At 34.3% G+C, this 13,038-nt stretch overlaps 2 protein-coding genes across 2 annotated transcripts; one reads left to right on the forward strand and one right to left on the reverse strand.

The window, feature by feature from the left end:
• Window positions 1-492: 492 nt before the first annotated feature.
• LOC107041669 (mitochondrial fission process protein 1) lies at window positions 493-4,624 on the reverse strand. Its single transcript, XM_015262314.1, has 3 exons — window positions 4,456-4,624; window positions 2,214-2,341; window positions 493-952 (listed from the first exon to the last, which is right to left on the reverse strand). Exons 1-3 carry the CDS (start codon window positions 4,508-4,510, stop codon window positions 650-652), a joined length of 486 nt encoding a protein of 161 aa, XP_015117800.1. The 5' UTR covers window positions 4,511-4,624; the 3' UTR covers window positions 493-649.
• A 1,075-nt stretch (window positions 4,625-5,699) lies between these two features.
• Window positions 5,700-13,038, forward strand: LOC107041701 (N-acetylglucosaminyl-phosphatidylinositol de-N-acetylase). The gene is made up of 5 exons (XM_015262375.1): window positions 5,700-6,172; window positions 6,397-6,478; window positions 8,606-8,802; window positions 8,875-9,005; window positions 12,826-13,038. The coding sequence occupies exons 1-5, from the start codon at window positions 5,860-5,862 to the stop codon at window positions 12,964-12,966; spliced, it is 864 nt and encodes a 287-aa protein (XP_015117861.1). The 5' UTR covers window positions 5,700-5,859; the 3' UTR covers window positions 12,967-13,038.

The raw sequence follows: 13,038 nt of genomic DNA on the forward strand, positions 1-13,038 counted from the left end.
GGGGGGGGGGGGGGGAAGGATGAGGAGGTCTGTAGTTTGTAACATTATGTGACGAAGGGGAGGCATAGTCACACTATATTTTTTATTGATTTTTAATCAGGAGAAACAGCAAATGCAATTTTGTTTATCGTGTCCCCTTTTTCTCTTGAGACAACAGAGGATTTACCAGTTTTGCAAACTATCCCAAACATTCATGAAGAGCAATTTCAGAATCCTGTGCTGTCAACAATTTAACCCTAGTTTGGTCACCATATGAGAACTTGCGACTTGGTCACCTCCGCAGGCATTCGCCACAGACTTTTACAATTTTCAATTTGAAATAATAAATTTCAAAATAAAGCTTGTATTTTTTGGGTGTAATTGTTCAACTAATTCTTCGCCTTCATTTCCTTATTCTTGATTTTTCAATTCAATTTTATTAAAAAAAAAGAAGTCGCCATAACAAGAGGGTCTATTCAATGACGTAATAAAGATGTCTGTGACAGAGGAGGGGGGGGGGGGNGGGGGGGGGGGGGGGGGGGGCAAGGAGGTCTAAAATGTTGAAGCAATGGGTGACGTAATATTTGAATGGCCCTTATAAAATAATTTGTGCTATTTGCTAATAACTTTCATGTCTTGAACAATAACATCCTAATTCAATCTACAATCGTCAATCCTCTCTATTTTCATGAGGATGGTATCCAATCCACTGTCTGAAGGTCACGTCCATTGCATCCTCAACGCCTCGATCGATTGGTCTAATAATTAATGGAATTGAAGCAAGTCCAACTGCAGTAGTGACCCAAGGGCTCCTCATTACAGCACTCGTGGCAGGTTTTTGCAAAAATCGAACACCAGCACAAATTCGGTTTATCACGAGACCTGGAATTATCACAGAAGCAAAACTTTGCCAGATGAGAGTGTCTGTTGCTGATAGTAATACTCGTTTATTCTTTCCTTCCCCAGTTTCTTTCTAAAATCAATAAAGAAGACATTTATTTGAGTAAACATAAATGGTCTCAATGATCAAATGATCTTGTTGAATTCAAACGAGCTAGTACCCAGATAAATGATTTGTTCGAAACGAATAAACTTCATTTGAATTAAATTGATGGGTTTTTTTCGAATAGCTCGCAATAAAGATTTTATTCACACTTAAACTTCGTTTTTTAAAAGTTTTCATACATAAGAAGTGAATAATTTTTCAACTATACCAAAATGTTTTCATGATCCAAATGAAAATTTTATTAGTTATATATACAAATTTGTTAGAGAGTGAATTTATCAACATGTAATAATGCATTATTTGAATCTAATATTGGATTGATTTCGGATGAATGAATTGTTTGTAAAGCGTTTATGAATTTCCAACAATGATGTTGTTGAAATTAATAGAAAAAATTCAATAAAAGAGTTTTATTTCATCCAAATCCGTTTCTAATCATTTTCTCTGGAAATGTGTTATATGAATTATTCTGAACCTCAAACCAATTTTCTTGGCGTGTTTGCAGAATCCAATCGCTTCTGTAATAATATTCATCAATTACCAAAAAAAAAATCTGTAAAATCATGCATTCGGCGGATTGTTGCCTCGTAAATTACCAAGGATGGGAACGGTGTGACTCCTAATTGCCAAGGTTGATTGTTAAATCATTTCGGCAATGAGTAACATTTGAAAAAATTCTAATAAGATATTTCATTCTAAAATTCCTTATTCTATCGATGATCACGCAACTAACAGGTGTGCTATTTTTAGTTCGACTTGTTCCAATTTAATACCCAGAAAAAAATCCTTATGTTGAGATTTAAAAGATCTTAAATTGAGTCTTTCGAAAGGATCAAGTAAAGACTTGAAAGTCTCAATTTGACACTTGAAAATCTCAATTTTAGCCTTTTGAAAGTCTTAGCTTGAAGCTTTCAAATCTCAACTTGAGACATTCAAAAGTCTCAACTTCAGACTTTCGGAGGGTTTAAATCGAGATTTTCAAGTCTTAAATTGAAATTTTCAAATCCTAAATTAGAACTTTGTAACATCTGAAGTTGAGACTTTCGAAAGTCATCAGACTATTGAAAGTCTTCACTTGAAACTTTCGAAAATCTCAAGTTGAAAGTTTCAGAACTCAATTTAAGATTTTCCAAAATCTCAATTTGAGATCGTAAGTCTCAAATTGGCATTTGTTTTTTTTTTTATGCATATTAAATGAATTCATGTCCTCATTCATTGAAACACTTACCGAATACTCTCTGGATCCTTTATGTATCGTATCAGCCAGAACGTAACCACTCGCAATCGCGTAACTCAGCCATACGATAGATTTCGGGATGAGACTTCTAAACGCTTCACCAACTTCATTAGTGTATCCTAGGGCCAAAAATAATGCTATTAGATTAAAATTGTGAAAATTGTTGCAGTAAAATTGTAATACATTGGTCTACAATTGGATGCGAATTAACTATTATTAATTTCTGGCTCGAAGTATTGTCTCCAAATACTGATGTCAAAAATGCACACAGATTTATTCACCGAGCTCTTCCTCTTCAATATTTTTTTACATATTTTCGTCCGTACATCGCTATTTTTAAGGTCTTCCTTGCGTCCGATTACTTACACCTCCTGTACTAATCTGTACTTACACCCCCAAAACAAGTCACCTCAAATTATCAGAGATTATTACGCGCATGCCAATAATTGTATTTAAGTTAGCTCGCTATTAATCCTTTGTAAACAACCGTCTCTTCATTGTGTACGGACCGTATCGTCCACAATCTTATATGAATAAATTATTTTCATTATAGTAATCGAGGACCTTAAAATTGTTCAGATTAATCAATACGTCAGATATTTTAAATGATCATTAAAATATTCCACAATTGAACTCTCAATTCTTTCCAATCTCTGAAATGAAATCATTAATCCACTTCCGGAAGATCTAAAGATGGAAATTAATATATCTCGTATACTCATATTTGAAATCCCTGACTACCAATATCAATAGATTAATTTAAGAACACGCCTTTTCCTAAATCAACATTCATCAATCTAAAACTTCTCAACCTCCAAAATGAATTTCTTATTGCACTTGCGGTGAATCTAATCACAAAAATCAATAGATATTACTTTTACATCTTGTACCGAAAACAACAAAAAAAAGTTTATTTTTCAATTAACATGAAACCAATCTAAATCTCCGATTCCTCCCAGACCGAATTCCTTATTCCTCATCCGGTGAATCTATTCGCAAAAATCGGTATCTACTGCCCTAAAAATTTCTCATCAAGAAAATCAATAGATTTGCCCTTCACAACTCGTTCCCAAAATAACAAAAAATGCAAGTCTATTTCCTAAGTTAACATGAATACAATCCGATTCTCCTCAACTCCCCAAAATGAATTCCTTATTCAACTTCCGGTGAGTCCTATCACAAACTCATCATAAAAGTCAATAGATTTGACCTTCCCAACTTGGCGCAGACAAAACAAAATTCAAAAACTCCAAAGAAAGACAATCCAAATCTCCACTATCTCCCAGAATAAATTCCTTATTCCACTTCTGGGAGATCTACTGCAAAAATCGATATCTCTACTGCACTAAAAAGTTCCTCATCAGAAAAATCGATAGATTTGCTCTTCACAACTCGTTTCCAAAACAACAAAACTGTGCAAATCCATTCCTAAGTTAAGATGAATACAATTTGAATCGTCTCAACTCCTCACAATAAATTCCTCATTCCACTTCTGGTGGATCTGATCACCAAAAACCGATATTTCCCCTACACCGAAAATTCAAAAATTTTAACGAAAGACATTAATCTAAATCTCCAGGTAGGCGGAAAAAATCGACCAGGAAAAAATATCCCATGCACCCAAAACGTGCTAAAATCCACCCAATATAAACATTTTCCAGGATCCAAATCTCCACTGTCTCCCAGAATGAATTCCTTATTCCACTTCTGGTGAATCTTATCACACAAATCGATATCTGCACTACACTGAAAAATTCATCAGAAAATTCAATAGATTTGACCTTCCCAATTTGCAGCAAAGACAAAGTAATCATAAATAAAAATTCAAAAACTCAAAATAAATACCATCTCAGTCTCTATTACCTCCTAGAATTAATCCCTTATTCCACTTCCGGTGGGTTTACTCGCAAAAATCGATATCTCTACTGCACTAAAAATTCCTCTTCACAAAAATCAATCGATTTGCCCTTCACAACTCGCTCTCAAAACAACAACAAAAATACAATTCTATTCCTAAGTTAACATGAAAACAATCTAAATCCCCTCAACTCCCAAAAAAAAATCTCTCATTCCACTTCCGGTGGATCTGATCACAAAAATCCATATCTCCACTACACTGAAAAGTTCTTTAAACAAATCAATAAATTCCCCCCCCCCCTCTTCGCTCAATTTGCACCAAATCAAAGAAAAGAAACCATGACTGAAAATTCTAAAACTCAAAAGCGAGACTTACCCAAATACCTCAGGCTCGTATCCCTGTAAATGTCGATTTCCTTAGCCTCCTTCATCGTAATTCCTCAACAACGAACCTCCCAATTGTTGTTCAAACCCGAAAACACAACCTAACCAATAAAAAATGTGGTTACAGATCAATAGAACTTAAATTGCCGCTCTATCTCTTGTTGGTTCATACCCACTGGGATTTCCTGTTATGTCCTACCGAAGTAACTAGGAGGACAGTAGCGCCAATGAAATTTAGAGCGCCAATTTTTGACTGTAGATTCGTTTGCCGCCAAAGCTCTGATGAGCACTCCATCGAAGTCCAATTGTTTAATCCCAGAATATTTGGTTGGAAGGGTTGAATTGTGAAATAAATTCAACACAAGTGCTTAAGAGAGCACACAAACACTTTTATTCAAAATACTTCAACTTCAGACTTTAAACTTTGCACTACAAAAAAAAAATGAATTTAATAAACTCTAGAAAAACTCTACTGAAAAACTATTTGAAGAGAGAAGCTGGAAGCTGAAGGCTTCACCACCAATTTCCACGATGGAACTGACTTAAACTTAAATTTAACTCCAAGGGTTGGGTCCGCAACCCCACCGGACCAAAAGTTGCGCGCGCAATCCTGGCCCAGGGGAGAGGGAAAAGTGAAACTCAAGGAAAAGCGGGGAAATGAAAAAAAAGGGGAAGAAGGGGAGCGTGTGACGTCGTGAAACTTCGTCGCGAAGGGTCTCAGGCCCTCAGCCTAGCGAAACAATGAACAATGGAGAGCCCACACGTGTTAGTCACGTGAAACAGAGAACCTTTCGAAATAACCAGAACTGAGATTTTACGACATGGGACCGTAACCGTTAAATTTATTTTCTTCTCTAAATTTGGATTTTCGAGGAAAGTGTTTACTCAACGAGAATTTGGAGGGTTGTAAATTATAAGAGCAAAACTCAAGTATTTGACATTTACTATTTCCGTAACGGTTTTTCTCACGCTTGCGATGCTGTTTTTCGTTCTCTTTGTCCATTGTATTCCAGACTTTCTTTATTCTTCTATTTCTGGTATATTTTTAATTTCCTGAACTATTTAAATTATTTTCCAACAATAATTTGAATCTCGCGGACTATTATGGCCGATTAATAGCGCCATCTATAAATTTCAACGTCAAGACATCACATTCCCTTTCCTAGGGACTTTGCGTTCCCACCGGCTTGAAAAAATGATCACGTGACGTTGCACATAACCCAACATAACCTAAGGGAACAACCGATGATTCCACTTCCACCGTCTTCGACCTCTCCCGGTTCACGTGAACCCCCTGCACTCTCCCTCGGAGTGCAATGATGGTGCCGGGAAATCCGTGAATAACCAGAGAAAAAAATCAATAAAACGTAATTATTTGATGATTTAATGGGGGAAGATGCTCGATATCGAGACAATATCGCAATTAATTAGCGATCAGATTAATGGTATTGGTGACTGGTGGTGGTGGTACGTCAAGGAGATATCATGGCAATTAATTCTTGCACCAATAGCTTACGTACTCGTATGTATATTTATTTATCAATTGCTGAAGAGGGTTAATCATCGAGCATGGCAACTACCAGGACCACCAGGCAGACTCCTGCTCGTTACAGCACATCCAGACGATGAGGTCATGTTCTTTGGACCAATGATATATTGGCTTACTAAATTAAGGAGTAGCAATGTTTATTTGCTGTGCTTCACCACTGGTACTTAACATTTTCCATTGCATTTTTTATTTATTTTTATTTATTCTTGAAGCTCGTTTGGGGTAGGGGATCTTTGCTGATGTGTCACGCCCATAATTGTCTTTCATAATTGAAAATAACTGAATGGATTTGTTTAGAGAATTTTCTTGATGGGTTTTCGTGGCTTTGTGGTGATCGTTGAGCAAGGAGATGTGTCTATCAATATATGTAGGGTATTGTTGTAGGTGGGCACAGGAGGAGGAAACAGGAGCTGTGGTCTTGCGCAAAGATCATGGGGATTCCTGAGGGAAATGTAACTATTTTAATGTGAGTTGAAGGAATTGTTTTACTTATAAATTGGTAAAGAAGTTGTCAATGGTCTGAGGTTTAAATCAAGTTCTTTTATTAGTGAAGAAGAAGAAATCATTCGAACACATTTTTTGGGAATTCTATAATTATAGAAAATATCTTGGTACTTTTTCATAAAAATTTGTTAATTTTTAATGATTGCATTCCTTTGAGAATGAGTAACTTGAAGAAGTTTCAAGCCATATTTTTGTTAAGAATTTTAGTTTTTCAATCGATAATAGAATTGTTATTATGAATGTCTCGTCTTGGATTCGTCTTTGACCTTTATTACTGAATCGATAACTTTATCTAAATTCTATTGATCATAATGATTATTTTTTATTCCTGAGAATAATTTATCTATTTTAATGGGAGTTGATCGAATTATTTTACTTATAAATTCGTAAAAAAGTTGTCAATGGTCTGAGGTTTGGATCAAGTTCTTTGATTAGTGAAGAAGCAGTTATTGGAACACATTTTTTGTGAATTCTATAAGTTACAGAAAATATCTCGATAATTTCGCATAAACAGTTGATTTTCAATTTGCTGCATGACTCCTTTCAGTATTCAATGATGGAATTTTTTTGAGAATGAGTAACTTCAAGGAGACGTTTGGAGCCATTTTTTTTGTAAAGAATTTCATAAACTACAAGAAAGATTTCTTGAGAAAGTTATGATTGATGATTGTTTTAAATATAACTTCTGAATTGATAGAATTGTTATTATCGATGTGACTCGTCTGGCAACTTCATTACTGAACCGAAATTTTCATAAACTTATTAATTTTCAAGACAATTGCAAAATTAGCAAAACATTTGATTCTTTACATTACTAGTTCAACCTTTAAATGACTGAATTTTCTTGTGAATGAGTAACTTCAGGGGAAAATATCGAGAGACTTTTTTCATAGAGAATTTTATATTGTTAGAGAAATAATCTCTCAGTTGATAAAATTGCCATTTCACTACACTGACCTGAAGGAATGATTTTTTACTTATAAATTCATAAAGAAGTTGTAAATGGTGTGAAGTTTAGACCAAGTTGTTTTTTAACTGAAGAAGAAATTATTGGAACATATTTTTTGTGAATTCTATAAGTTACCGAAAATATCTCAATAATTTTTCATAAACTTGTTAATTTTCAATTTTCTGCTGACTAATTTCAGTTTTCGATGAATCAGTTCTTTTGGAAATGCGTAACTTTAAGGAGAACTCTCCCGCGATTTTTTTTGTAAAGAATTTCATAATCTACAAGCAAGTTTTTTTGAGAAATTTATGATTGATGATTGTTTCAAAGATAATCTGAATTTAGAGAATTGTTATTATCGATATGACTCATCTTGCAACTTCATTACTTAACCGATTTTTTCATAAACTTGCTAATTTTTAAGATAATGGCAAAATTATCAAGCAGTCGATTCTTTGCATTACTCATTCAACTTTTTAATGACTGAATTTTTTTGGGTATGAGCAATTTGAAGAAGAAATGTTGGAAGAATTTATTCATATAGAATTTTTTCAAATTTTCCTGAGGTTGTTTGAGAGATAATCTCTGTATCTGTGGAATTGGCATTATCCATGTGAATCGTCTTGCAACTTCACTGGTGAAACGATAATTTTATCCCATTCTTGTTGTCCACAATGATAATTTTTCAGTCTTTCAGATAATATTAAAATTCGAATGTGAGTTAAAGGTATTATTCCATTAACAAATTCTTAAATAAAAAAAAAATACAAATTCGTGCAGAAGTTGCGAATGGCCTGAGGTCTCGATCAATTATTTTGTATTGAAAAGATATACCATTTTTAAAGAGAAGAGATTATAAAGGTTGCATAAATTTATTAATTTCCAAAATGAATGGAAAATTTGTTAACATTTCATTTTTTGCATGACTCGTTTCGCTTTTTAAATGGGGACATGTTCATGAGGTCTTTTTCTTAGAGAATTTTCTAAACAAAGAATGTTTTCCTGAAATTGTTTGAAACATAATCTGAAAAATTTATGGAACTGTTATTTCAACGTGCCTTGTTTTGCTACTACACTCCTCAAACACTAACTTTATCCAATTTTTGTTGATTATATTGATGACTTTTATGATTCTTTCAGGAATTCAGAGCTACCTGATGACCCAAAAGTACAATGGCCGGGAGAAATTGTGGCAGAGCATATTTTGCAATATATAGAGACATATAAGATAAATGCAGTAGTCACCTTCGATAAACACGGTGTGAGCGGACATAGAAATCATATATCGTTGTTTTATGCCGTTGCATCGCTGTGCATCGAGAAGAAAATACCCTCCTGTAAATATTCCGGCATGGCTTCTCTTAAATCAATTCTCAACATTTTTAATGATAATATTTTGTTGATTTCAGATTGCAAACTGTACATTCTGGAATCTGTTAATTTGATAAGAAAATACGTCCAGCTTTTGGATCTACCAATCAGTCTGTTGACGTCTTCCTACTGGTATTTGGTCACTTACGAGCAACGTAAACTCATTCACGTAAGTTGAAAAAATGAAACACAAAAACTTCTTGGAGCTAATTATGGAATTGTCTCACTAATGGGTAGAAATCAGGAAATATTATCAGAATATTCTGTATTCTGCATGTCAGATCCAGGCCAAAAAAATCGGTGCTGCGGATTTTCGGCTCAATTTTTTTCTGAAGAGATAGATATTAGACAAAAGTTTTGAAAAATATTAATAATTGTGGGATTACATTTTTGTTTGAAATTTTTTTTTTTCACTGATTTTTGTTTCCTATTCAGTCCAATATTCCTCCAATTATACAATGGAAATAGATGCATAAGAGAAGATATCGCGTGTCTAAAAGCAAAAGGTCGTAAACGCCAAAAAGCTACTTTCCGAGTTTCTTAAAGCGAGAAGGTCGTATCTCCACTAATTTTTACTACACTTATTCGTGAAAATACTGGAGAAACTTATTATAATACCTACATTTTCAGATTAATGATGAGCTGCATATACGACCTTTTGCCTTCAACTTATGTCCCCAGAAATGAAAAATTCTTTAAAAGCAAAAAGTCGTAATGACAAATTTTTTAATTTTTGTTACCATCTATGACCTTTTGCCTTTAATTTCTGTCCTCAGAAATCGAGACTGACCTAAAAGCAAAAGGTCGTAAAGACAAAATTTGGGATTTTTTTATTTGCAGTTCCGTGGCCAAGTTATACCTTCAATATTCCAGTCGATGTCATCTGAAGTTATCCGTATCGTTGATTATGGTCAAATAATTATATCGGCAACTTAATAACACCATTTGTGTGAACAGCGTATCTCCATTTTTAATCCAGATTCGTATATTTCGGAACATTGTGAAAACTCTCAAAATGTTTCTATTTTCTAAACATTTTTTGTGCACTAATCACCCCTTGTATACCTCTTTGAAGATACGCTTGTGTATTACGTATTCGTAACAAAAGAACGAATCTAAAAAAAAATCTAAATTAGGGAACTGAAGCGATCTTTATTTTTAAGGGTCCATCAGGGCAGTGATCGGAAGAATCCCGTGTACTCTCGAGGGTTAAATGGGAGAGGCAGGTAAAGCACAGAGAAACAAAAGTGGATTAGCTTTAGAAACTAGTTTCTCGATTTTCGAAACTCCAATTCTTAAGCTTTATCCTTGATGGGATAAGAAAAACTAAGGATTTTGGAAATTGTTTTTAAGAACAAAAATTTTCTAAAAGCAATGCTGAATTTTTCTTAATTTTAGAAAATTTTCAGATTGAACTAAAAAATTACGACCGAGGTATTTAAAGGGCTTAAGTGCCGCATACATAGGGAGGGGTCCCCAAATATCGGGAATTTCAGATGTGAGGAGGGGGGATTTTGAAAAGACGGCAGGGGTGGTGGTTGTGCATTGAGAATTCACAACCAAAAAAATTGAATCGGTGAGTTTTTCAAAGATATCTTCGAAAGTAAGAGAGATAGCGAATTCTTACTGAAAAATTGCGGAAGGGAGGGGGTGTACATCGAGAATTCCATAAAACCTCCCTCTCCTCCAAATTTTCAGTAAAAATTCGCTATCTCCGTTAGTTTTGGAGATATTTTTAAAAAACTCACCGACTCATTGTTTCTGCGCATGGTTGTCAATTCTTAATGCACACCACCCCCCTGTCCCCATCTCGCCACCCGACAATTTTCGCAAAAATTCGCCATCTCCCTTAGTTTTGCAGATATTCTTGGAAACTCACTGACTCAATTTTTTTGGTTGTCAATTCTCAATTCACAATCCCTCCTCCCCCTCCCTGCAAAATGCCCCTGCAAGAATGAAAGAAGTTCTCTACATTTTAGAAATTTTGTTTTCTAAAATCAAGTATATTTAGTAACGGAGCTAGAAAAAAATCGTTTACAATTAATGATCGAAATGGGAATTNCCTGCAAAATGCCCCTGCAAGAATGAAAGAAGTTCTCTACATTTTAGAAATTTTGTTTTCTAAAATCAAGTATATTTAGTAACGGAGCTAGAAAAAAATCGTTTACAATTAATGATCGAAATGGAAATTAATTTTAAACCTTTTTTTTCTAAAACTTAGAAAAAACTTCTAGATTTTAGAAAACTGAACGTTAGAAACCGCGGTTTCTAGAATTTAGAAACTTTTTTCTAAAGCCAATCCCCGTTTTCTATCTGTGTATGCTGAACCATGTTTCGAGGGAATTTGAAAGTTCTTCAGACTATGATCAACAATCTTGAATTCATGAGCGCATGATTATTCGACGGATAAAGAAATTATATTCCTCATTCTCTCAATGACTAGGAGGATATTCTAATTTCTGTAATGAGAAATGTGTAAAATTGGAGGAAACTTTTTCAAAAAGATGGAAATATCAAAGTGCAAACAAAATATAAAATTGGTCTTGGCTGAAGGCCCTCGGGCGATGGCCAGTTACAAGTTCTCGAACTTGCAACAAATTTCGTTAAAAATAAAATAAATAAAAATATAAAATTAGATATACGACCTTTTTGCTTTAGGTGAGACATTTTTCTAACTTCATCAAAAGTAAAAGGTCGTTTCTCCATTGATAACTAAACTCGAGATATTTAATTTTTAATTTTTTGGGGTCACTTTGATCGGTTTCCTAAAAGCAAAAAGTTGTATATGCTGGCGGATACGACCTTTTGCCGGGGAAAGCCATTTTTTGCATATATGACCTTTTGCTTTTAAACACACGATATGCATATTGGCATCAAGAAAAAAAATGAAATTGGATATACGACCTTCTTATTTTAGGTGAGTGTTTGTTCTTACTTCATGAATAGCAAAAAGGCGTTTCTCCGTTCACGCCTCAACATAGGACATTTTATTCTTTTTGGGGTTCATTTCGTGGGTTTGCTAATAGTAAAAGGTCGTATATACTGGCAGATACGACCTTTTGCCAAGGAAGGCAATTTTTGGCACATACGACCTTTTGATTTTAGACACGCGATATAATGAATCTCACCTTCATCATTTCCTAATATTTAATTGAATATTCACTTATTTGGGGAATCATTGCACGAATAATGGCGATTTTCGATCATTTTCAATACTTGTCCCACTAAAAAAATTAATAACCGCTGAACTACGGCGAAAGACAAACTCTTATTGGCGCGAAAAATTCTTGTCATTTTATTGACAATTTTTGGCGAAAATTTCAGATTGTGTAAAAATTGGGTTATTGAATAATTAACGATTGGAAAAAACTTTTCTCGTATAAATTCTCACCAAACTGAAGATAATGCTATATATGACGTCTCACTTTGAGGGGGTTTTCATGTTCTTTTCTTTTCATATTCGCTGAAATATTGGAGTCAACTGGGAAAAAACGAAAATCATTGGAAAAAAATACAAATTTTCAAAAAATCATAATTTCCTCAGTTACCAATATTTTTTAACTTGTTTTTCAAATTTTTTGTGTAATATAGTCCAACTAAATCTACTTTGTCCTCAGAAACCTAATTTCAGACCACAGGTTTCCATGGTTTCCATTGTCGGAATGTTGATTTCTCAATGAAAACAATTGAAATACAATTTTTCAAAGGGAAAAGAAATTTTAATTTGACTATAGCCCTCTTCAGAAAAAAAAAAAAAAACAAAATTCCGAGGTTCGACTTTTTTGGCCTGCTGATTTGGCGTGGATCATTCATTCATTCCGAATGTTATATTTGACATGAATAATGGTAGAAATAATCACCAAGATCCCTATTTGTGGGGAATTTTTCCCCCCACTAAATGATCCTGCGATGATTAATGATCCTGATAATCACATAATTATAAAGCAGTAAAATTCTCGAACTCCTTAAAAATGGAATAATTTTTTTAGAGAGCAATGGCAGCCCACAAATCCCAATACGTCTGGTTCCGAAAGCTCTACATGCTCTTCTCCAGGTACACATTCATCAACACCCTCCAGGAGGTGAACGCCCTGGACCTGGAGCTCGATTTTCAGTACGACGATGATTAAACCAAATTTGTAAAATTCTCCCTCTTTAACTTAAGCTGTACATAGACCAAATAAACCAAAAATTTATCTACA

The sequence above is a fragment of the Diachasma alloeum genome, unplaced genomic scaffold (assembly GCF_001412515.2).
Source record: "Diachasma alloeum isolate Michigan unplaced genomic scaffold, Dall2.0 Dall_scaffold_00371, whole genome shotgun sequence".
NCBI classification, from domain to species: domain Eukaryota; kingdom Metazoa; phylum Arthropoda; class Insecta; order Hymenoptera; family Braconidae; genus Diachasma; species Diachasma alloeum.